The sequence below is a fragment of the Opisthocomus hoazin genome, chromosome 8 (genome assembly GCF_030867145.1).
Source record: "Opisthocomus hoazin isolate bOpiHoa1 chromosome 8, bOpiHoa1.hap1, whole genome shotgun sequence".
NCBI lineage: Eukaryota > Metazoa > Chordata > Aves > Opisthocomiformes > Opisthocomidae > Opisthocomus > Opisthocomus hoazin.
The window spans coordinates 1,990,341-2,016,238 of record NC_134421.1 but is presented as its reverse complement, the minus strand read 5'-3'; the positions used below and the strand labels follow the sequence as shown (position 1 = coordinate 2,016,238).

Sequence of the window (25,898 nt, the reverse complement as noted above, 5' to 3'; positions counted from 1 at the left end):
AGACTGTCTCAAACATTTGTCTGCATCTGCTGCAGAAAAGGTCACAGAGAAGCTGGTTAACGATGTCTCTATAGACAACCAGTGGCATAAGAACTATTTCAGGGTTACGTGTTAGTGTTCAACCCAAGATGTAAGCCAGATGCTGTTTTTTTTCTCATACAGGTGCTTACAAATAGTGTCTCTTGCTGATTTTCCCCAACTTTTATTGTATTCTCCCCCTCTTTTTTTTTTTTTCCTCTCTGCGGTTGCAGTCTTCTGATTTAGTGCCTTATTTAGTTTGGAAATGCTCTTAAATAGCAGAGCAAGTCGAGTGCTCATTTTAGCATCTGGATATTACACACACTTAATATTCAGACTTGGAACATTCTCCAAAAGGATACTAGTAAATAAAAAATAATTTCAGAGAGAGGTCTGCGTGGTAGAGGTAGAACATACTACTTTAGCTACCAGACAACTCGGTAAAGTTACTTTCTTCTTTACAAAGCGGATGTAAAAATATGATTCTAAATCTGTTAATGCTGCAATGCCTTTAGATCAGAAAGGTCTAGCTTAACTAAAAGACTGGGTTTTTTTCAAATTGCTTTTTAATGTCACCCTGAAATTGAAACAAGGCATGGTTTTCTCTTGTTGAATGGCATGGTTTGTATTTATGTGGTTAGTCATTTTCTGTGGGTTTGTTTTAATGGAGGTTCATAAGTGCAAGGGCTTCCTTTTCTTGCTTTGCAGAGCGTGTTGCACATGGAGCATCCTTTTGAAATTCTGTGGATGAAACAAAATAGAAGGGTAGGACTGAGGCAGGATATTTTTTTTTCCTTCCCTCAGGTCAAATTTTGCCATTTTTCTGTGATCTCTTTCTAGTACCTTAACAGTGCAGACTTAAAAGTATTCAAACAGGAGGGTTCTTTTTGTCTAAAATTATTAAAAAATAAGAAACATTAATTAGGTTACTGAAATTAGAAACACTAAACTTATCCATTTTTACTTGGTTAACTCTTAGATTTGTTAGAACTTTTTGTATAGTCTGTTTCAGAACTTCGCTAAAGTTGCTTTTTCTGATGTTTTGCTGATCTTGCTCCAATCAGCAAGGGGGAAAAAAACCCACATTTAAATTAGAAAAATGTGTTTTTTAGAATGCTAAGATTAGTAGCTGAAATCGAAGTCAGTTTTGACACTTGAAAAATCTTCTAACAGCTTTTCCTTTGAAACTGCCTGCATTTCAAGAAGGGAGCGCATCTGTATTAGGATATTGCATGTGTAATCTAAAATTAGGTAAATACAGTTTAAAATAGGTCGGGTTTTGCCTTTCTGAAAAGCAACCAATAGTTTTGAGATGACTCTGTTTTGTGTGGGTGCTAACGATATAATTTACAGCTGTTTGGTTTTCGCAAAGTGTAAGGTAGTGGGTACCTCTGACCATTTAAGGGAATAGTATGTAATTAGTTTTATGCCCAATACCTGCATGAGCCTTTGATTTGGGTGCCTCCTGTGCTCAGCCCTTGCAGCCCTACCCCCAGGCTCGGAGGCAGTGGCAGTGGTGCCGACTGCCGTGCTGGGCAGCCAGAGGGGCTGGGGAAGTTTGACTGCTTTGAAGGAAGGGGCTGAAAAGGCAGAGGAGCGTGGACCAGATGGCCTTCGGAGATCCCTTTTAACCTAAGTTACTGTATGATAATGTGGATTAATGGCTTCCTGATGTGGGTATCACCCCTGGGAGGGAGGGCTGGCAGGGAGTACTTACGGCTTGTACGGGAAGGTTAGATACACGCTCTCCTCTTATACACTTGCTAAGCTCTTTCCAGCAAACTCTGCTCGCTGCCTGGTGTTGTGCAGCGGAACACTGACCCCATAAACAGCAAAAGTAAGCAAAAAGCAGCCGGTCAGAGTTTGCACTGTGTATTGTTTATCAGGGCTGATCTCCATTTAGACCTAGATGCTAAAGGGTTGGTTTTTTTATGTAGTTTGTGTCTGTCTTTACTGAAACTCGTATTGTCTGTAACTCGGATACAGACCCGTGCAGAGATCTCTGTGCTTTTCAGTCATCTGCCTGATGTAACTGGGAACAGACTGCTGTTTATGTACCGAAAATACTATGAATTGTGACTGATTTTTCTAGGATGAAGAATCATTGAAATTGCAGGCTCTTATTTATATATTATACATTTGTACATAGCTCCCAAATTTTGTCGTGTTTTGGGCTAAAAGCAGCCGCAGAGTTGCTCTGTACCTTGTGCACAAACGCATGTGCATACATGTACTCCCCACATGTGGGAGTTACTGCAATTAAACTTGCATTTTAGATTACTTGTGTGCAATCTGAAGAGAGATTGGCACTTCCAGCAGCTGGGTTCTGTTGTGTTTCAGACACCTGTCTTAGGGATGGAAGAAATGGTCCTCTGCACTGACGACAGAGGGAGCTTAGACAGATCCCTTTTTTAAATCGGTTTGGGTAGCGTGAGGCAAATCCCATTGACGGGTTTGCGTGTTGATTTCTGTCCCACTCTGTATTCTCAGACAGCGAATCTGAAGACCATCTAATACAGTAAAGATTACTTTAAACTTTAAGCTTTTCTGTAAAGAAGTTATATTTAGGTTACTCACAAAGCGAAGAGTAACCATTCACCAACAAGAAAGTCATGAGCAGTTGGCAAGTTAGTCGGAAGTAGCCAATCTACTGAGTTACAGTTAATCTCTAGAGGAATTTTACTGAAGTCAAGGAAACTTTACTAAACATGTGCTTGATCCCAGCATCCTTAATAGTGATTACATTAATTTAGATGAATGGTGCAAAAAAAAAACATTTAAGCAAGAAAGTTCTTTGTTGGCATCTCCGTTTGAGGACCTGTGCCTGGAGTTTGTCCAAACAGCACGTTGTTCCTCCAAGAAACTCACCATGATGTGTATGCACATTACTGCAAAGGTTTTGTACTGATAGGTATGCTAAAATACTTCAAAAAGGTGTATTAATGCACTATGCCGTGAGACGTGCATCTATAACTGCCTCACATGAGGAACCTTGGATTTTAAATTTATATACCGTTTGGTGTTAGAAATGCCTCTGTGCTTTGCCTTCTGTGAAGACTGCGTTATCACGGCAGAACTACGGTTTTACGTAAAAGCTCCTGCTAGCTGTTTCTTCAAATATGTAGCTAATTGGGTTCTCTTGGGCTGATTTGAGATGAATACAAATACTGTTATTAGTAAAAAGGATCTTCATGTCACTAGTCCTCTGTTGCTATTTTGGAGTGTTATGAATGTTTCGGTGAGCTATGGGTGAAGGAAAGGAAAGTATTCCTTGGCTTGATTTCTGAGATCTTAAGTGAGGTGCCTCCGTGTCTCAAGAAACCAAAAGGAGATTTGTGGGTTTCTTTGTGTTTTCTTGTAGCTTGAAAACCACAAGAAAATGCAAATACTTCAAAGGAAATTGGCCTCTTAACACCTCCCCCACCCCTCCAGCCTAAAAAATTTATCTCCTAATTGAATTTGTAGCCCAGCTGAGTTGTATTATAGACTTCTCTGGCTCTCCTGATATCTACATCAATTATGGAACTTTTCATATTAGACCCTTGCCTTGGGGCTTGCCATTTAGTAGGCTTCATACTATTTTATCCTCTTCCTCCTCTCTAAAAAAAGAGATCGTATCTTCCAACCTAGTTGTCTTGAATCTATAGTTACGGAAGAGAAAATCAGAAGGCAGATGGATTTTTGACTGCTGAGGGATTTTCAACCTTGTGACTTTCCAGATTCTTCTGAGCAAGATTTGACAAGATGCCTCTTTGGTGAAGGAGGCAGAACAGACTGTTGCTTTACTTTGTTGCAGAATGGAAAGGTAAAACTAGAGAAGTAGAAGAAGGAACATTGAAGTGATGCAATGTTAAATGGTAACTTGTTATCACCTGCTAATTAGAGGGGGTGAAAGGGGAGGTTCTGTCATTTGTGTTATTGTAGACTAAGCTGTAAAAAAACAAATTTGTCAGTAATAAACTGCTTTGACTACATGATTGTATCTTTATAAAAAAACCCAAAACCCAATGCAACCCAAACACTGCCCCCCCGAACACCCATAGCAAAAAACCTCCACCCCAAATACTTGAATTTTGTTCATTGAAAAACATAGCATTTTTAAACAGAAATGTAAGGGAAGTGCCAGAAATTTGTGTCTTGGTGCCTAGACCTTTTGCATGTCTAAGATCATATGGGGGAAAGATCTTATCAGGAAGCAATGGGTTTCCAACATGCTCTAAAACAAGGTATTTTTCATGGAAAGAACTATATATGTGGTGATTTTAAGGGAAGAGTTGTCCCGTGATTTATTCCTGTGTTGATAGGGAATAATTATTGCTTGTATTCGTGTTGTGCCTCATTCAAGAGCCAGGAATCCATTGTTGGATATTCTACCAAAATAGAATAAAAGTCTGTCCCTGTCTCAGAAAATTCAAAATCTTGATGATGATGGTGAAGTTGTAGCTTACTATGCAGTGTCCGTGGTTAATTTACAAGCATAAATACTTAACATGAAGGCATTCAATCCTTGAAGTGAAAGGAGCCTGTACACTTGCTCTCTTCATTGAAATGGACCTTTTTTTTTTTACAATGCTAGTAGCTCATTACATCATCTTATGTTAATGGTGTACCCCAAAAAAACTGTTTGGAGGGCAAATACAATGGAAAACAAAGATCTAGTTGCAAACAAAGTATGGTTCTTGAAGACAATTTTTTTTGTTTAGATTTTTAAAAATGTTTAGTCTCAACTATGGCAAACGAACTGTCTTAAACCATGTATCTTTTATGTGGGTGTTCTGAAACCCCAAAACAATTTACAGGAAAAATTCTTTAACTCTCTTATCTGGGCTAAAAACTACACGCTGAGTTTTAGTCTGACATGATGTTTAAAAATGTATGTGTATATTATAAATTTTTTTATAGAAAGACCCATAGTTCAGGTTGCAATCCAGCAATTATAACTCCTCTCTCTACTTTCAAATTACCTCCAGAAAAAAATCTTCTTTTTTGGAAAATACTAGTGTCACTTTAGCAGTTAGCTGTTGGAATTAACACCTTGTCAACCTTTTTTTTTTTTTTTTAAAAAAAAGAAAAAGGCAAATAAGGAAAAAGTAACCAAATCATCCTTTAAAGAGTGAGTTTTGTGTGTCTGCAGCTCTGCATTTGCTAGGGGAAATTTCCAGGGATGTCCATGGAAAATTTAAAGATTTCCAGAACTTTTTTTTCATTGTTTTCTGATACAAATAAATGGGATGATTTCATGCCAAGATTTTAAACTTTGTGTATGGCTAGTTGTTGTTGTCTTGAGATATTGAAAGAATTTTAGACTTCTGGAAAAATATATTTGCAGACTGAGGTTTTAAAACCAAAGAAATAGAGTTCTGGGTCAGTCGGACTGAGGGCCCTTGCCTTGCCCCCTGCAGCGATGGGCATGTGTATAGAAGTCTTGTAAGAGTGCAGATGTAGCTGTGATGATCTAAAGGTTTTGAGTGAAGCAGGGTTTACTCAGAGGGGTCTCTTCTGCTAGATTATCTGATGGAAGAAACATATAAGCTTTCTGTGCCAAAGGCCTGCCTTCGGGTCAAGCTGTCTTCAGACTAACAAAAGAAGCTCCTTCTCACTATGAATCTTGCCTCATGTATGTGATTCCAGAGGAACGTTTTTCAGGGCTGATCTAAAGGACCCCGAGTGTGGGAGGTGCTGCTGCCGATCCCAGAAGCCCAAGAGGGGTGCTTTGTTGTCACTATGGTTAGAAAGTTTTCTCCTCAGGTAAATCCTGATTTTTTTTTTTTTTTTTTCTTACTGCAAAAGCCATTGCTTTTGCTTATTCGCTGTGAGTATGGTGATAGGCATTCCCTTTCTGTTCTTTGAAATAATATACACACATCTATAAATATATACGAAAAGCATAGATATAATATGTGCATATAAAAGTGTATAGACTGTTATCATACCCTCTTCCCCCACACGTCCTCAGGAGCAGCGGTCCGAGTTCTGGCATTCCCATTTCTGTCACTTTGCCTCATAGCTGGTGTTCTCTAGGCCTTTGGTTGGGCTCCTTGCTCTCTTCTGGGCAGCCTGAACTGAGCCGCATCTTTCCTGAACCGTGGACCCCAAAACTGCCCGTGGTATTTTAGCTGCAGCCCTGCCAATGCGGAGCTGAAGTGTTACTTGTAATTTTGAATCCCTGTTTGTATACTACGATGACTGCGTTTTGTGGGAAGAAGGCAGTATGACAATATCAACTTCTGTTCTGTTGGGTATCCAAGATAACCCCCAAGGCTTTTCTGAAAATAATCTGCGCGGATGATTCATTTTGCTTAAATACTTTGCATTTGTCCCTGCTGAACTCTATTCTATTTTTAAGATTTCTTGTTTTTCTCCGTTTCCTGAAGTTCATGCTGAATTCAAATCCTGTCCTTCAGTGTATTTGCTTTACCTCCCAACTTGATAGCTACCTGCTTGTTTAGTGACACCATCTGACACTTCATCATCCAGATCGCTCATGAAAACATTGAACAGAATCAGAACCAGGGCAAGCACTTGGGTGCATCCATGTGACATATCCTCCAATTCAGACTGTGTACCAGTGGTAACTGCTCTCAGGCATCCACTGGTTTTGTACTCATGTTACGGCAATTTTTGTCTTGCTTTTATGTCCCTAGTATCCTTGTGAAATTGTCATACAAGACCTCATAAAACTATTAATAAAGTCAGGAGACATGGCACCTACTGATTTTCTTCTTGCCTGTGAATTCTGTTGCTCAGTTCTGGAGAGAATTAGTTTTCTTTGACACAGTGTATTCATGATAGATCTGCGTCACTGCTATTTTTCTCCTTGTCCTCCAAGTACTTGCTGACACTTGTTTCTTTTACTTATTCCAGATTTTTTTTTTTCTGGAGACTGACGTTCCACTGGATTTAAATTTCCCTACTTCTGACTTTTTTAACTGGGGACTTCATCCACCTTTTTTCAGTCCTCTGAGATCTCTCCTGTCTCCCGTGAGTTCAAACCAGCAGCTAACAGCTTTGAGATTACTGCAGAAAGCTCTTTAGATATTGTAGGATATTCTGGTTTGCGGTACCTAAGTAGCTGAAACCATGGACATTATCTAACTACTTTGTAACTTGTTTCACTTTCGCAGTTGGAAATGATACCTGTTTTGGTTTGGGGATTAATTGTTTTAATCACCTGCTTTTGATGGGTTTTTCTGTAGTAAAAATTGCTGCAAAAAGGTCAGGTAACACTGAAGCCTTCTTACAATCATCTATCAGATGCTCTTCTTTTTCCAGTGGTTAGTGGATCAAGGTTTTCCACGTTCTTCCTTTTATTAATAGATGACATCATACGCTGAATCTTTTTTTTCGTGTGTGTGTTAGTCTTCATAGCTCTTGTTAGGCACCTCTCACTGCCGTCTTTCATAGCATTTTTCCTGTGTGCTTGAATTGTTCTTGCACGTGATCTTAGTAGTGTGACCAGTTTCCTGCTTTCTGTATGCTTTTGTTCAGTGTTCAGTGAAGATATTATGATTTAACCAGTTTTGTGTTTTGCTGTACCCATCTCCCCTCTGCTTTGGGGAAAAATACAGCAGTGCCACAGAGTTTCAAGGCTTACATTTTTAGGTTTCTGATGCTTTTAAAGTTATGGGAAGAAAGAATGGTGGCACTCTACATCAGCAGAGCTCTAGTTTAATTTGAATAATTATTCTAAACACAAATTCCTCTGAAATAAATGTGTGGCTGACTGGATGAAGTTGAGAAACTCAAAAGCTGCAATTCCGTTGTGTCATTAGCTTACCCATTTCTCATATAGAATGGTCAGGGCTTAGTGGTTTTTTTGTTTGGGGTTTTTTCAGTGATGCTTTTGAGATGGTTAATAGGTGGAATGACAGACAGATGTTATTAGAATGCAAATAACACTTATAAAGGTGTTAGTGGTCATCACTGTATATCTTTAATAGCGATTTTGGTGGTGACTGTCTTGGTGATTTAGTTGTAAGCTTACAATGTCATGTATTTTGTGCAATATCCTTGATTTCCTGTTGTATAGCAACCTTGTTTGTTACTTTTCTGACTTAACTCTGACTTTTGAGACCTGTATTTCTGTTGTGTCTGCGTTTAAGTATTTCTGCAACTTTGAATTTTTGCAGAAATGGAAGTCTCTCCTAAAGGCTTTGTAATCAAGTTTGTTCGCTTATATGGACCTTTATGTTTAATCACTATTCGAATGCTTAAACTCATGATCTGGGCCACAAAAGTGCTCGAGAGAGGAGCTTTGCGCACCAGATGGACATAGTCAACAGCACAAATTCTTGCTAAAGGGCGGTTGGGGTTAGCAGGGTGATGATCCTGTGGATCACAGTGCTTAGTGAGTGATTGCATTTGGGTGGGGGCTGAATCTCCATTTCCCAGTTCTGTTCAACTTCCAGCTTAATAACAGTATAAACAAACATGATTAAAGTGATTTAGGTATCGTGACACTTTATTTGCAATGGGGAAATCGAGTATTTCAGCTGCTACATTGCAAAATGAAAATTGCAAATGCAGTAGCTGCAGCTCTCAGGGTACAGCAAAGTTTTTTTTATGGTGGGGGAGAAATGAGTGCTATAGATGAAATTTAGCATGGTGCCTCAAGTTCAATATGAATTGTATTCTGCTTACTGCCTAGGAATGAATACTAACAATTTAGATCAGAGGGTAGAATTTCATTCTCCCCTAGAGTTTGGCTATGCTGTCTTTGAAAATATCTTGCTCAGTTCTGGAATGTACTTTCTGTGAAGCTATGAGCTTCACTCTGAGCTATTTCTATAAACTGCCTGTAGATCAAGTCATTTGTCACTGCCATTAGTTGTTTAGTACAGATAGTCTGTAGTCTCTGAGCTTCGTGAAACACAGGTCTTTATCAGTAATCGATACTTGTAATATTTGTTAATATAAACCTGTCATTACTGACTCATCTTTTGAAATTAATTTGAGAAAAAGCACATTATTGTGGAAATTGTGATCATGGTAGAAGCAAAAGCAATGAAACCACCAGAAACTGTATCCTTAACTTTGGTGGCGCATTAAAGACAAAATGCATAGACTTGAATCCTCATGTGAAAGCTAATTAATAAGCAATAGTAATGGAGAAGCTTGACACATTCCCAAATTGCAGAAAAGTCTTCATTAAGATGCAGCAGCTGTTTGTTTTCAGGACCACATGGTTTAGTCAGCATGGTAAGAACACGGTGGTGATGGATCAGCAAGCTTGCTTTAACTGGAAATCACACACATCTTTCTTATCCGCTCTAATAGGTCTGTATTAAAGAAGAGCTCGAGTTGGAGAATAGAGTAATTTCCCATTTATTTTTCTTTCCGGCATGCCTCAGGCTAGGGAGGTCAAACCAGATGCTCAAGAGGAAAACTGTATCTGGAACTAGTCTGAAAATAAATATGTATCCCATGAGTAGTGCTGTGTACAATTCGCTTAGAAAACTAACTGAGTTTGTCTGCTAGTTGATTGCCTGCTTCATCAAGGAAATCTGCTTAGCCTGTGGGATTCTGAAAGCTCTGTCTCTTCAGTTTCAAAATCTGAGGGGTATGAATTAACTATTTCCCATTTCTTGTTTCTTTCAGCTTTCCCTTTCTCACATATCAGAGTCATATTCCTCACTAGCTTCCTTTGGCTGGTTTGCATCTAGGAGGTTTTTCAGTGAGCAGAGACAAGCTCTATATTTTTCTGCTCTGCAGTGAAACTATAACAGCCTGGAAATCTTATGGTAATGCCTGACATAAAATAACATCTGACTCCATCACGTTCTTCCTTGCGGTTCAGTGAGATGAATTTAAAAATCTTGCATGCTTTCTAGGTAGAGGCATATACTGTTGCACTCTGTGTCAATGTGATTGTATTTATTTCACCTGCTTTAAGTCATTTGTATTGCAGTCACTGCTGTGATATCTTGGCACTGCACATCCAGCAGTGAAATGCGCATCTTGGGTAATAATTTCTGTTCGAGAACAGTTTGCCAGTTCCCCAGTTTTTGAGCGTCTTTTATCTGATATTTGAAGGAAAACAGTATCACGTGGTCTTGTTTGCTTTGCCCAGTAGTCTATAGGACCCTATCTGATCTCTTTACTAACACTGTATTGCTATATTAATCTAAAATGGAGCACAGTCAATAGTAAACTTCTAGCTTACTTTGAAATAAAAGCTGTCTAACTCCTTTACTGAGTTTAAGTGTCTGCCTCTTGCATGTACCCTTTTCCTGAAGCATAGCTTCTGCTGATCAGATGGAAGGGGAAACACGAGCTCTTGGGTGTGCAGTGTTTTGGAACTGAACTCTGGTTTCATAGCCTGTGAAGGAAGGTCTGTAGAGCATTTGGGTTTCCTTTTGCCTCTGTCTCAACATGTGGGCCGCAGGCAAACTCGCAAGTCCACAAAAGAAGATGTAGTCTCCTAAATCTTATATTGGACATATCTAAACAAGATGTTCTTCCTAATTAAAGTTTGCTGTTGTGACTTCGTGTAGATTTTACGTTGCACTTTTCTGACATGGTTTGTACTTTCTTCTATGAAGTGTCTGTGGCACAATTCAGTTAATCCTTCACAAATTCTCACATATCTCAACTGAAGCGTACTCCAAAGAAGAAGGGAATATGTTCTGAAGTTTCAAAATGCACTCATTTTGAAGTGATTGTTTTAATTTGAGTCGCTGAAAAAGCCTCACTGCAGATGCATAGGTGACTTAACTATCTTCACTGAAACAATGGACGAATTGCATGGACTTGAAAGGCTGGCTGATGTTTTTTTTTTTGTATTGTGAAGACTTAAATATCAGCCATGTGTCAACTAATGTATATTCTATTCTTATGATTGGGCAAAAGCATATAATCCCTCAGTTTTGGCTAAAAGAGGTGCAGAAGTTGGGACTGCTAGGTCTTAGCGTTCTTCTTAATACACGCTTTTTTTAAGTAAGTGTCACTATTGATTTCAATAGTTCACCTATCTTAAAATCAGTTTACCAGGATAAGGAATCAGTTCCAGTTTCTAAATATATGTTGGTTGACCTAAACTATCCACACAGCATCATATAGAAAAGCCAGGAACCCTGCCTTTGTATTCCAGGTTGTTTCAGTGTACCCCTGAGTCGGGCTGTTCTTAGGCTTATACATATGTACTGTTTGAGAAAGAATTCATCTTATTGTTAAAATTTCACTTGAGATAATCTTGACAACATGAGGATTTTTATGATATGACTTCATAATCTTATTTGGGTGCTTTGCTGTATGCTAAGTAGTGTCGTGCTTCATCACTGTGTGATAAAGTGATGAGAGCTAGCCTCGCTTCTTGAGCTTTCAAACCATCCAACTTGAAAAATGTGTGGGTAGAAAAGGAAAAGGACAATTTCTTTTATGTGAATCCCTGGTGACTGTATTGATTGGAGGCACTTCTAACAGCTCAGTTCCATTGGGTCTTGTTGGGAGGCTGTTGCGAGATGAGTGATTGTGTAGTAGTATTACTTTTAAGATGAGCAAGTTTGAATTCAAGGAACAAGCTGGTAGTAAGTGGATACCCTACACTTATCCTTAACCTTAGCTCTTGATTTTACTGGTATTTCAGATTTTTAAAAACACTGTTTCTCTTTTCTGCTGTTGAAAAATATCTTCACAAATTTCTGTTTGTTTTTTTACCTTTCACAGGTTCCAACTATGGGAGTCCCCGCCCAGCTCATGCCAACATGAACGCCAATGCAGCTGCAGGGCTTGCCCCAGAGCATATCCCTACTCCAGGGGCAGCTCTGTCCTGGCAAGCTGCGATTGATGCTGCCAGGCAAGCCAAACTGATGGGTAGTTCTGGCAATGCAACAATATCCACAGCCAGCTCCACACAGAGGAAACGGCAGCAGTATGGGAAACAGAAAAAACAGGGTACCACCACAGCTACGCGTCCTCCCCGGGCACTGCTGTGTTTAACACTGAAAAATCCTATCCGGAGGGCATGCATCAGCATCGTCGAATGGAAATATCCTTTTTGATGTTCTCATTTGGAAAACAGCAAACTGTTTGTGTGCATCTGGTGCTATTCATAAGTGTGAGAAAATCAATACCTTAAGTTGAAAAGCACCACTGGGAACGTAAAGCATACGGATAGTTTTTGATGTCTCAGCTGAGGTCATTTATGCTGGGGGGGGGGGGGGGGGAAGTTGAGTACCGAAGCCTTAACTATACCATTATGTAAGAAACCACTAGAGATTTAAATTATAAAGGTTAGGGGTTGAATTCTGCTCTTTTCAAAAGAAGTGGCCCAGGCTGAGATAGATGTGAGATATGCAAGATATCTTAGGCCAGAGTTGAACTAACTCTGTGGGATTGATAGCAGCTGCTGGCTTTCCCTTCTGTTTTTTGGGGGCACTTAGAGGTGATACTTGGAATCGTACACTTGTTTGTGAAACGTGTGGTGACATACTTTTAAGAGTATGGAGAAAAGAATGGGGCACAGGGAGGAGAGAAAAACCAAATGTATGTGATAAGACCTTGAAAGGGCTAAGGTCTGTTAATTAATATTGGAATTCCACTTAAACTAATAAGGCTCACTAATGTGTGGTAAGAGATACTGTTTATCTGGAAGCAGGGAAAAAGCAAGACAGTTAAAGTAGTCCTGAAACATGTACAAATGCAGTACGGGGCCAGATCTAGTGGTCTGAACAAGAGACAGACTGTGTCACAGATGACAGATCATACCCACGGACACAGAACCACAGAATGTAAGGGTCAGTGCTGCTTCCTTGGAAAGTCAGTGAGAGTTTGCCCATTGGCTTCATCATGTGGAAGGAGCAAAGCCTTTTTAGTCACCCAAGTCTGATCAGTACAAGCTGGAATTTGAGAATTTGGTGTGAAACCCAAATTGAAATAAAATAGATCTCCCTCACCTCTGCAAAGAGAAACCAAGACTAACCCTGAACAGTAATAGTCAGTAAATCACAAGCTAATGGGATTCTTCAGTAAATACCAAAGAAAAATCATGTTGTTAGGGATAGGTAAGCACATTCAAGGGAAGGCAGTATGATAAAAAAAAGAATGGTGGCATTTAAAACAATGTGATGATATTGTTCCTTTCGGGGTCTGGTGGGATGTTAGACAGATGAAAACAGAATATGAGTACACTAGGTCTCGCTGACGTGGACATATTTTTCAGATTAAGAGCTTGTTAAAAACCCTTCTGTCAATTCTTAGATGTCCTTCAACTACCTACCTATTCCTTTCTTCTTCGCATGGTAGTTTTTAATCTCCCTGATTGTTTGCTGCTTTTTATCCCTTCTGGCATAGCTCTGATACTTTAGGCATAAGATGATGGCTGATGACTAACAGGATGAAGCTGAGTATTGGTTTACTTGCCAGGACCCCAGTAACCACATGTCTTTAAAGAAAGAGCACGGAGTGACATTTGATAAATGAATAAGAGCAGCAATGAATGTTGGGAATGTTGCATTGTAAAACAGGATACAGCACTGCTGAGATCAAGAGAGGACCAAACAATGTGATTAAAGCAATCCAAAGATGCTGATGCTTGCATTTTTTGGTTTTGTTTGGTTTTAGGTGAGCTGATGGAAGTATTTTTTTCATCAGAACCTCTCATTGGACATCTGATGTTTATAAACATGAAACGCTTCAATGACAAGTAACAATATCAAAGGGTTGTGATAAGGTTTAATTTTATTCTGTACTCTGATTTTCCTAATTGCTAAAAACTACTGAGAAAAGCTTAGCTTAATTTGCTGAACCACTGAAGTCTAAGCATAGCAGATATTAAACAAATATCAAATGGTACTTCTGTGGTGTTTCTTACCGGAGCAATGCAGCGTTAAGAGCCTGAAGGTGCAATTGCATATAAGAAAAAGTGAAATGAAGTAATAACCTTATTTTGCAAAGATCTAGCGGTGTATTTAATTTTGTTATGTGTGCAATGCATTCGTAGATTTTATGCCATTTTATTTTTACCATGTAAAAAGAGAATAGAAGTTTTAAAAAAAGCATAAGCAGTGATAAGTTAATAGATAATAACCCCGTCAAAAACAAAAAGTCTAGGAAAAAAGTGATTAAGAAAAGGAAAGCCTATGGAAATTGAGGTCTTTATGCAGTAAACACTACGGACACAGCCTGAAGTACCTGAGAAGTCCCGTTGATTCCACATGTAATTTACCTACCCTGATCTTCTGTTCTTTCTCCGTATTAGCATATATCTCTATTATTCATAGGTTTAAGTATGGTAGTCTGGTGAGTTTGGAACCCTTTGTCTTTTCCATATGTGAAATGTAGAATGTATCTGAGCATACAGATGCCTGGAATTTGTGCATACCTTGCAGTTCGGGCTGCTGCACATCTTATCTCCAGTTCTTTCCTGCTAAAACCTGCAGAGAACAGTGGTCTGCTGACAAAAATTATCCATGCTGCACTGACGTTTAGCAATGCTGCAAAGCCAGTCCCATGGTAGATAAATTCATGCTCCAATGCACTCTGTGGCACAGGTGATACTTGGCGTTCTTCCTGCTTGTCCTGCTCTTCATTCCCCTCCAGAGTACTGGTGAGTTATGCCAGAGCTAGCGTCCAGGATGTTCTTGCAGGCAAGTAAATGCAGACAGGCTGTAAACCTGGTCTCTAGTCTGAATTTGGAGACACTTCACAGCAATTAAGGAGTCCACTGAAGTAGGTGAAGTACAGTGCCAGCAAATTGATCGGTAGCAAAATGCCCTCTGATTCCAATGGACAGTCAGTGGGGCAACAAGGTTGTGCAGGATTTGTTTGTTGAATTTCCCAAATGTTGGATTTCCTCCCCCACCCCCCCCAACAAAGTTGATGCCAGGTTGAAATGCCCCACATGGTGTTAGTTTGTGTCCTAAGGAACTCTTAGCTTCATGGTGTCCCTAATATACTGTGCAGGCACATTTGCTTTCCACGTGATGCCAAATGAAATGCAAGTATTAGAAAAATACTCCTCAAATAATTTTGAAACAAAACAAAAATACATGGCAACGTGGGGTATATAAGCATATTTGGGACAAAGCCGCTGCTTTTTTTGCCTTAACAGACTGCATCTTTTAAATGTCTCCTAACTGAAAGTATGTATGTGTTTCTTAGGCTCTTGCATTTAACTTTCTGATATGAGAGAGATTGAGGAAGGGGGAAAAATACAACAACAAAAACCCCGAAACTTTTGTTAAAATTATTTGTAAATGCAGATTAGAAAAGACCGAGAGAAACTAATTGTAACAGGAAAGATGACAGTCCTTCTAGAACAGGATTCTGTTATTAAAAATAGTACAGCTACAATTGAAGGAAAATAGGGAAAAATGCAATCTAAAGAAATAAAAGAAGAAAAAACTTATAAGAAATCTATGTTTACTCTGGCACGCGACAGGCCTACACTGCTTTTGACATATTAGGGAGATTCTTGGCTGGGATCTCCTAAAAGCACTTAAAAAGGCATATGTTTCTTTTCAGAATATAAGGGGCTTGGAACGTTTTCTTTAAACAGAATTATTATAAATCTTTCTTTATTTATGTGTGCGCATTTTGGGACAATTTCCTTAACTCCATTCCTCAGACCATTTGAAATAATAATTTTACTGACTATTTTTGCCAATTGTGTGGCCTTAGCTATCTATATCCCCTTTCCAGAAGATGATTCCAATGCCACCAATTCCAATCTGGTAAGTTCTTGATGGTGTTTAGTCTTACTATTTTGAAAGTCCTTTTTTAAAGTGACCAGAGAGACTGTTGAAGCTAAGGAACATAAATATATCCACTAAAGATGAGAACATTATAAAGTAAAAGTCGTTTTTGAATGCTATGTCTCCTCTATTCATGTCAGCACCTGTTTTGGTTGAGGAGGCTTTAGAAAAGAATGTTCCGAAAATTGCGCGGGTGCTGTATGTGATGTTTTGGTTGACAAATTTCCGCATGCTGCGAAAGTGCTTGGTAATTTTTAAACTGCAGGTATTTATGGAAGAAATCTGTTAATTGTGGATTACATGGTGGGTTTTGTGTTGCAAAATGCCATTGTGAAATTGATACTGTCCTCTTGGGTGACAGATGAGAGCGCAGCTTGATGCCCGATTTTCTAGGAAGCACCCTGATGTTTGCATTTTGCTGGCACGTGTTTGCTTGAATGATGTTTGTGGGGTGGTTTTATTTTTTGTTTTGGTTTGGTGTTTGGTCCTGTACCCCCCTGGTTGGGGGAATATAACTTTTCCTCTGTCACCACTGATGCTTGTGTTTATACTTTGGGGTAGAGCCCTTCATATAAAAAGGCGAGAGTGTTTACTTTTGGCTTAGCATGAAGTTATAGCAAAGAATTCTGTTCAGTAAGACCACAACATAGAACAGCTCTGGAACGCGTTTCACTGAATTAGCAGAAAACATTTTTCTTCCTCTCAAATATGTGAACAAATCTCCTGCTTGTCTGGTTGGATCAGGATGGAAACTTGCTCCCAGAGTTTAAGAGTTGGGATGCTATTTCCTGATTAAAATTTATTGAGACGTAAGACATTTTATAGCAACAGAGGAGGAAAACAAAAGCAGTATTTCCAAAGTAGGGATAATTGAGATGGCTGACAGACGTTGTAATTAAAATGATCTGTGCTGTTCTTGGATGTCTGTCATTTGATTAAATATATCTTGAAGTTACATAAAACAAATTGCGAACTTCAGGACTTTGCTGGATGAGTACTTCTGTGTATAGAAAAACAAAAAACTTCCCAACCCCCCAAAAAAACAAAACAAACTCCACCAGACAAAAAAAAACCGCAAAATGAACAAAAAATTGTAGTGTAGTGCTTTTCCACTGTAACTCCTTAAAGAATTTTAAAAATAGGAGCAGGAGGAGAAAAGTGATTGCTAACTTGTAACTCTTCTCTATATTTACAGAATATGAGTTTGTCTTGATTCTCTTTTGCTGCTGTCTCTTTGTTGGCTTGACTTGGTGTTTAACAATGATGGATTGTGGTCTGTGTGTTAAAACACTTCAGTGTGGCACCTTTCAAGATTGAGCCTCTTTTATTAAAAAAAGGCAGATTCAGTTAGCCCTCCGGCTGTAAAAGATGGTGTGTTGTTTATTGAGCATTCTGACTTGCAAGGTCAAAAGGGGAAAATGAAGCAGTCTCAAAGGTTAGAGGACTCAGTTTGTCTCGAATTTGCTTGGGTGTGGGTATTTGCTTATTTCAATGAGGAGACTGCTGGCTGATACTGGGTTGGGAGTATGTTCATAACTGAATGAGGTGTATTGAAGCTGTTCTACTATCAGAAAATATATGCACCTTGTGAGCTGAATTTCTACATCTGTTTCTCAGGACATCTTTTGCATCATTTGGTCAATCTTACCAAAACACTCATGTTATTTGTGAGTAGGACTTAAAAAAACCTGAGCCAAGCAAGCATTATCGTCTCAAGTTTAGAAATGTTACAGTCTTGGGGATGAGGAGGCATTGTTAATTTATCTAAATGGCTGTTTTACAGAAGCAAGAGGAGAAGAAAGTAAAATGGGGAGGCTGCTTGACTACACTTTGTTCTTTGAGTCTTAATGGAAAAAGCAATTAAAAATGGAAAACGGGATACTTAGTGCAAGCCCCTCATAGGATACTAGTGGAATTAAGACACTGTTCTACACTATAGATCAAACCCTGGGGCTCCCGCTGCTCAGTAGCCGTGGGTCCTGTGGTGCCCTGTGAGTCCCTCTTTGTGGTTGGGTTTTCTGGGTTTCAGATTTTGTTGTTGTTTTATCAGGGTGATATGCATATATTTTGGCATGTATATAGTGCTGTTGAGAAGCAAAATTTTGAGTATGTATAATATATGTTGTGAGTATATGTCATATGCTATATATCATATATGTTTTGAGTATATATCATATGCTACATTCCAAAACTTCGCAGAATTGCATAGAGTTGTACCTTGTGATCAGGGGGTAAAGTGTACTGAGAAATAGGGAGGGGAATTGGAGGCAAATAGGTGAGAGAAAGGTGAAAAAATGTGTCACTTGTGTTTTGGAATGGGATGAAGGAATAGATGAAACTTGGAGTTACAGGAAAGTTATTCCAGATGGCAGGAACTGCAGAAGAGTGGGACCGTACTCTGAGCCAGATGGTACATGGAAATGCCCAGAAGGAAGCTGGGGTTAATAATACGTTCCTGTAAAAGCTCGTGTACTGATTTGATTTTTTAAAAATGTTTCTTTTCTACCTATGAGTATGTATTTTGCAATCAGATTTATTTTGTAGTCGTGAAGCCTAGATCTCCAAGGGCTATAATCTGAAACAGGAAAGGAATACATGTCTGTGATGTGTGCAAGTAGGTTAATAGCATGCACATGTGTGTACTGTGCAAAAGTGTGTCTGACCAAATGTATATAGAGTCTTCCTAGATGCCCAGAAGAAATTTTCACCTATGTTAAGAGTGCTTGATTCATTTCAGTATAGCAATTTACGTTGTTTTAAGGAGTAAGGCTACCACAGAAACTCCCACATCCCTGGTTTCCTGAGCCATCCCTGACTGCCTGAGACATGAAGAAACCATCTACAGAAAAGATGGATAGTAACTCTTTTACAACGTCTGAAAGTGACACAACAACATTTTTTTCTTTTTTTTTTTCCCCAATAAACTGCTTCTTTTCCCATCAGGTCCGAGTATTCCTACTCTAAGGTCTCATCATAATTTTTCAAACAATGTTTTCTTTGAGGGCTGAGGTAAAAATTCAATCATTTGTTCTTAACAAGCTAATGGAGTAGACAGTGGTGAGAGAAGAGAAAGGAATTCTGAATTGTGTGAGTGTCTTCTTTCCTTCTCTCTGTAAGGGTAGAAAAATGATAGCTCATTGATGTTTTGATAAAGAAATGTTCTGTATGATTTTCAGATGTGATCAGCCGTTGGTCAAACAGGGCATACTTCTTGCTGTAACCTTTCCACAGAAGTCTGGGGGGAACACGTGCCTCCTTTGCCTGCACAAAACCAGTAACCTGTAGTCATATCTGTATGTTAATAAGCCTTGTCTTTAGGTGTGAGACCTATTTGGTATGATGCCACAGTAATTACTATGAGCATTGGAACTACCTAAAGAAGAGTCGGATAAATAATTCCTTCCCTTTTGTGTTAACGAGGAATTGTGATGAGCTGTTATGTATTGCAAGTTAGGCCCAATACCACGCAGATGTTCTGACTGGTTCTCTGCAGTCTGGCTTTGTATAATAATAATTCCTATAAATCCTCTATTAAGTCTAGGGATGGTAACTGGGACTGTGAAGCACTGCCGTTTTTCAAATGCACATGTATAGTAAACCCCAGATTTTGTATTTTTATGGTCACTGCAGTGTGTGTGTCACTGGCTTTAAGAAAAATTCCAGAACCATATAATCTAGAAATAACAAATGTTTGAAATTGGCTTCAGCAGTTTTTGTTTTACTTCTGCAGTGTGTTCACAGGAGAACTATTGAACTCGTGCAAATAGAGGGGAGTTGTATTGGGTGCAAAATTTTTTTTTTGCATTATGAACACTGCGGAGACTTTGCTTAAACTTACAAATAAAGAAAGCTCATGTGTGACCCTGCGCCAAGAATAGTTATCTATTCTCTTCATGCGGTCGGGAAAATTGGAGCTAGTTTGAGGAGAATTAAAGTTAGCCTGCGTGAGGGGCTGTAACTGATATGGAGGCTTTCTGCTTGTTATCCCTGCAATTATGCATTAGAACAGAGATAACATACATTTAGGAATAAAACTATAGACTGAGGAAGATAGGAAGCTGAGTGGAAAATGCTTCTGTCACTTTACTGGCAGTTGCAAATGGCACAGGCCTGGTCAATGTCACGGCATGGTGATAACATAATGAGGTTAAGACCAAGGTTTACACCACCTTCCATGGAAGGCAACTCCGTTGTTTATGCTTTGGATAAACAGCAGGAGGAGATTCCTTGTGTTGTTTCGATAGCTCTGCTTTCCCTCCCTTGTCCTTATTACAGGAAGGAAATCCTGGTGTACGCTCGTTAAAGTTAAAAACAGATTTCTTGTGTTTATATGTGAGCTTATAGTGGGCTGTCACCTTCAGACTAATTTGTTAAACCTGAAATAGGACCCGGTGGAAGATGGGATTTCTGCTTGCGTGTCAGTGCTTGTGTCAGACAGTGTTTGTGGGAATGCCTGCCGTGGAAAGGGGGCTTGCCTTGCAGGAAAGTACGGCTGCTTTATTAACTGGTGATTGTGGTAGTATCCAGTTGAGCAAGTGATTCCTGTACAAAAGAAGAAGAAAGTGTATTTAATCTTTCTGCATCTGCAGTAGACTGACACAATAGGTAAGGATATGGCTCTATACGTTACATTTTGATAGTGGTGTAACAAACTTCAGCATTTTTTATATCAGAATTCTGGAGTCAGCATATTGATCAGTCTCAATTTTTCTTGTGCAAAGTCAGAATGTGTTAGAGAGCAAAGTGGGGGTGAGGGGGTCAGGAAAAGTAAGGATGGCTTTTCTGGATAAGGAAGAATACTGCACAAAAGCTTTGAATTCTCTGGTGTCATTGCTATCGTTCTCCTGTGTGACAGTTCCCAACAAGTAAGTGAATACAGTAGAGATGTGCTAACTTTAGGGATGAGGTGCAGGGTGAATACCAAGCTGATAAGCTCTGATAGGTTTATTAGCTTGGGCCTTGCTCCAGCACTGCTACAGCTGAGGGAAGTTACAGAATTTGAAAAGTGAGGAGTAAGCAACAGAACCTGTAAGAGAGGAGCTGAGGAAGCTGGAAAGGGACTGGAGCCAGTATGAGGAGAAGAAAGGAGATTGTTTCAAAAGATCCTTGAGGACTTCCTCCAGAAGGATCGTGAATCACTGACCTGTGTGATGCTAAGGAAGTGGAATATGATGGAATTTAGGCTCAAGGTTTCTCAAAGTCCCCAGAAGCCCTGCCCCTGGCAAGGAGAGAGGCTGATACTAGCATCGCTAGCAATAGCGAAGCACAGGGTGGAAGAATAAGCGTTGGGATAGAGAGGAAGACATTCAAGCTTGTCTGCTGGTTCTGGTGTTGGCAAACTGTGTGGCCTTGGATGAATTGCTGTCTCCATTTTCTCGTCTGTGAAGTGGGTTGGTTACTGCTTTCATAATGAAGGCAATTAGTCACTGCCTTACATCATGCAGAATATTGCAAGGAATGCTATAAAAAAGACTGTCAAGAAAAGAGTAAAATCTGTACCAATCAGTTCCAAGGCAGTGATCACTACCTGAACAAGAAGGATGAAAAGTCGGATGGAGGCCTCACTTCTTTGCACTGGTGAGGGCAGAATTTAATTTCCACAGAGAAGCATGTAGAGCTGCATTGTCACAATTTGCTCATGTGTGTTGAATTAATTTGAAGGGGATTCTTAGCTCTCGATGCTTACATTTGCAGCCTTTGTATCTTTCTTTTAACATAGTGGTGTCATTTCTGAGGCTTCCATCCCTTTTGCGTTTCTTCTTTCCTCCTAACTGCAGTTTTCCCTCCATAGTGGTTTCCTGTGTTACCCACCTGTTTTCTCATTTGATCTCAGTGCTGTTCTCACTCAGCTTCAGCTCCCTGACAGCTTCTCTTGTTAATTCTAGCCTTAATTTCTTTCCACTCCTAAATCTGGTCTCTGTAACCCAGCAATCCTAGTGCTCCTTCCAGCTTCTTTCTTATTTTCCAACTCCATTCTCAATGCATTGGTCTCCCAGTCTGATCCTGTCCTTGCTTTGGCCTTAGTCCTTTTGCTTGTGAAATCAGTAATGTCCTTCCCAATGCTGTCTGGATGCCAGTGGTAGAAAACACTGAGAGAGCAGCCCCAGGTTTTAGTTGAGTTGCTTTACCCCCGCTTGATTCAGACCAGTGGAGGACAGCCATTACACGGGCCCTTGGTAGCCCTTGCTCAGCTCTGTGGGTGCGACACGTCCATTCTGGTGCGCGGAAGCTGCAAGATGCCTGATCAGTATTTGTAATGGCGGTTTGGGCGTTAAGACTTAGTAAGGCTCCATGAAGCCTGTGCGGATGGAGGCTTTTAAAAGCCAGTCTGGCCAAACTTAAGTGGGCAGGCAAGGCAGAAGATGCAGCCCTGACACAAAGGCTGTTAATTTGGCAGTTCATATGACCTTGTTGCAAAGAATATGGTCACTACAGAAAATAGTTGTTGAGATGTTTTTTTTTTAAACTGGAATAAATCAATGGATATTGTTAAACTGTTTTCTCTGAAATAGTGCACAAATATTCAGCCTGAAACAGAAACCAGCCTGGAAAAAGGTACTGTTAACTTGTAAAATCACAATTAAAAGTAGCTGAAAACAGTATCTTAAGAACAGAAAGTGCAGGGTAGCTTTAACAGAAGTAGGGCTAAAGATTCACCTCCATTAATATATTCCATACTAAAGTGTAACATGGTGCTTCACTGAATCAGTGAGATATTGAGAAGTGGCATAACAGGCTTTCAGAATTAAATAATGAATTATATATAATGCTGTAACTATATCAAGTACACTTACATTATGCAGTATATAATATAGTAAATAGAAGAGGATTAGGAGATACAAACCAAGGGGGAAAAGTAGGTTTCAGATGGGATTTGGGAGTGAAATATGTGCCTTTGAGGCAAAATTCAATGATTCAAGAAGGGCTGTCCTGGTTTGGAGGAGCTGCAGAGTGAGGAAGGACCTTTGTACAAACAGCTACAAGACTGGTAGAAGAAGTGGGTACTCCTGCTCGCTTAAAGTAGGACTGTGTGTAAGTTGTGGGGAAAAAAAATTGTTACACAAATTAGTCCAAGTCCGTGGAAAAAGTAACTTGAAATTTGCAGGTTGTATGTTTGTGTGATTTTGAAATTTTAACTACATATTTTCGTTCTGATTGATGGCAAGTTTATTGGTTTAGTCCAAACATTAAGCCATTTATCCCATTTCTTTACACAGCTTTGATCTACCATTTTCCTTTTCTTTCTGTGTAAGCTTTCAATATCTGACCTCTCAAGCATGTGTTAGTTTTTTTTTTTGGGTGGTAATTATTCTTGTTCATCAAATATCAATTCACTATAGGATGCCCCGCCCCGTGCCCCCCCTCCCCCTTTCAAGAAAGAAGAAGAATGTGAAACAGGCCAAATAAGAGATTTGAAGTACTGTTGTTTTCACTGTAGTCTAATTCCTGCCATTGCAAAAGTAAACAGTCTTTTAAAAGCAGTGGAAATTTCAAAAATGGCAGGTACTTTTTGTATTGTCCTTTTGGTACAAGTATCCTTATCCCTCTAAGTCTGTGAGATGTTAGACTTTTGTTTATGAGTTCATCAGAATCCTTTTAATGACGTTGGGAAATAAGCATCTCTCTCTAGAAATTCAATAGATGGTTTTACATATGATCTTTAGATTCCTTTATGTATAGTTTGACTTATAGCACGTTCTTGGATTTTTAGTCAGGCAAACTTCCCCTTGACTTCACGGGAGTTTCCCTCGACTAAGTCGCCCAGATCTACCTGCTAATTTAGTGCATGCTGTTGACAAACAGTTGCTGGAACATTGGGCTTTGCTGACATCTACAAAATCACTGACTCTAAACACAATACTCCTTGTACTTGTGCAAACTAGAAAAAAACCCAACAACTTTTCATAATTCCCTTAGAAATAGAATGATGTGCTGCTTGCCAAGGGGCAGAATTGCCATGAGGGAAAAATGTTTTGTACGTTTGTCAAAGTTTTGACAGGCTCTTCCTCTCGGGGTCAACTCCTATTTTCCCATGCTTTCTAACTCCTAAAACATAAGGGTCCATAAGTCATAGCAGCCCTTCAGTCCTCCTGGCTGAATGACAGACAGCCTGTACTTCAAAGCAAGCTAAGCCCATCCTGGAATTTCACTGCTGAGAAATGCTGGACAAATTTATAAAGAGTTTGTATACAACCTCCTGGAACAAAATCTCTTTTCTTGTGCAATAACCATGAAGAGCCTATACTTATCAATGATATTTCTCTATTAAGAATACGGTGTTGGAAGTTCACCAGTTAGGGGAAGACTTCCAGTAAGCAGTAGGAAATAGTCATAAACGTCTCTTCAGTATGTTGCATTTCTGGCAGATGCTGGGAGGTTGGCATAGCAAGTGATCTCTTTAAGACATCCTTAGCAAGTTCTGTTTCACCTAAGCCTAGGCAAGGGAGCTGGACCATCTTTGGACTGCAGTGTTTTTCTGACCTTTTGTTGTAACCTTAATAACTTGTGGTGGTCTTTGGGACACTAAGGAATGCATATTTTGCTGAGTTAAGACACTTTTGTGATGTATACGTGTGAAGTTTTGTACATGCCTGAGGTAAGTTGAGGTCTTGATGCCCATAGTGATCTTATCCATGCAGACTTCAGGCTCTAATACAGAACACCTGGTCAAAGGACCGTACCTGCTCTTTGAAAACTGTTACCCTCCTGTGGTTGCCAGTAGTACAGTTTCTTTACACTCTCTCTAACAGTGGTGTCAACACCTTTAGCCCCATCCACTAAATTAGGCAACAAGCAGGAGCAAGATGCCCAGCTCCCCCAGCAGAAGCTTTCCAGAAGCAGCGCGTATGTGGTTCCCCAGCTAGCCGTGTTGGCAAGCCTGCAACTGTTTTTCAGGCTGTCCTGAGAAACTTGCACTGATGGAGAGTTTAGGCTTTTGGAGTTCTTCCTCTTCTGCTGGCTTGCTATTGTCTGTTGCTTGTAAAATTTATATTTAGGTAGCTTATATTAGAAACTGAAGCAATCCTCCTTTGCATATAATTATCTTCATCTGGTACGTTGAAATGTTTTTCTAGTTAGCAATAAAAGTGCTTAATCTCTTGCTATTTGAGGTGAAGCTAGGTGAATGCTTTTTATGTGGATGTTTTGAAATTTTTTAATTCTATTACATACATTGAAATATAAAACCTTACACAAAAGTGGAACTTGCAAGTTATTTTATTATTATTATTTTTATCCATTGAAATCCACTTACAGTGCTGTTAGCCTTGTGTGGTGTTATTGTGTTAGTCACTTTAAAACAAGAATCCCAGTTTAAATGAGATTATGCAGCCAAACACGTGGTCATAAGAGATTTTCTTATAGATCTAGTTGCATAATTGTTTCACAGTCTAAACTTGTATTTAAAAACAAACAGAAAGCTTCTCCTCATTATGGTCACCAAGATAATGTCTGAATCTGAACAAAAGGCACATCAGTGCCCTTCAGGAGTAGCTGGCAGAGATGAAACACTGCAAGATGAAATAACATCAAAGAGAATGAACAGCTCCTGTTCACCTCCTTTAGCTGTTAATGCTAAATCAGAACAATAACAAACTAAGATCTGAAACACGCACAAGATTTGTCCCACTGCAGTGACAGGTACCGGGGCATTTAACTGTTAATGGGCTGTTTTTCTGCAGAACAAGGAAATCTGCTGTCGCTGCTCTTTAAAGTCCCTGCTGTCCTTGCAACAAAGGGAAGGAATGAGAGGATTTCCACCTTCCGACCTCTATTAAATGCCTTGGGTGCCTCCCGAGTCCAAGAAGCTAACTAAGCATTTCCTTGTGCAAAAACCGCACAATCATCTAGCGGTACTACATTTTCATCGGGAGTTTGCTATAAAATTGAGTGCTGTATGTCAAAGTAGGGAGAATAGTACATAAAAGTTGGCATCTGAATGTAGGTATCGGGGCTGGGTGTGCAGCTGTGGTGGACACTTGATGTTGCACTGATTTCTACCGGCAAGAAACTGATAAATCTCCTTTAAATCGAACAATCTGTATCCTAATTTTTATAAGTCATTAACCATGACTTATTCTTCCCTTGTTCAACCTGAACCAAGTTTTAGCTGTGAATCAAGTCACTGGCTTATTTAAAGCTCTTATCTTATTTAACATTTTCACTGTATCCTACTTCTCATTTGACAAT

The 25,898-nt window shown here is 39.5% G+C and overlaps 1 protein-coding gene across 27 annotated transcripts in view; it reads left to right on the top strand.

Annotated features, from left to right (window-relative positions):
• Window positions 1-25,898, top strand: part of CACNA1C (calcium voltage-gated channel subunit alpha1 C) — a 434,777-nt gene that overhangs the window by 15,945 nt on the left and 392,934 nt on the right. For all 27 annotated transcript variants that reach the window (XM_075427817.1, XM_075427815.1, XM_075427811.1 and 24 more), the window contains exons 2-3: window positions 11,683-12,005; window positions 15,585-15,689. In XM_075427817.1, the coding sequence (XP_075283932.1) occupies window positions 11,683-12,005; window positions 15,585-15,689 (428 nt within the window). The remainder of the gene's footprint in view (window positions 1-11,682; window positions 12,006-15,584; window positions 15,690-25,898) is intronic.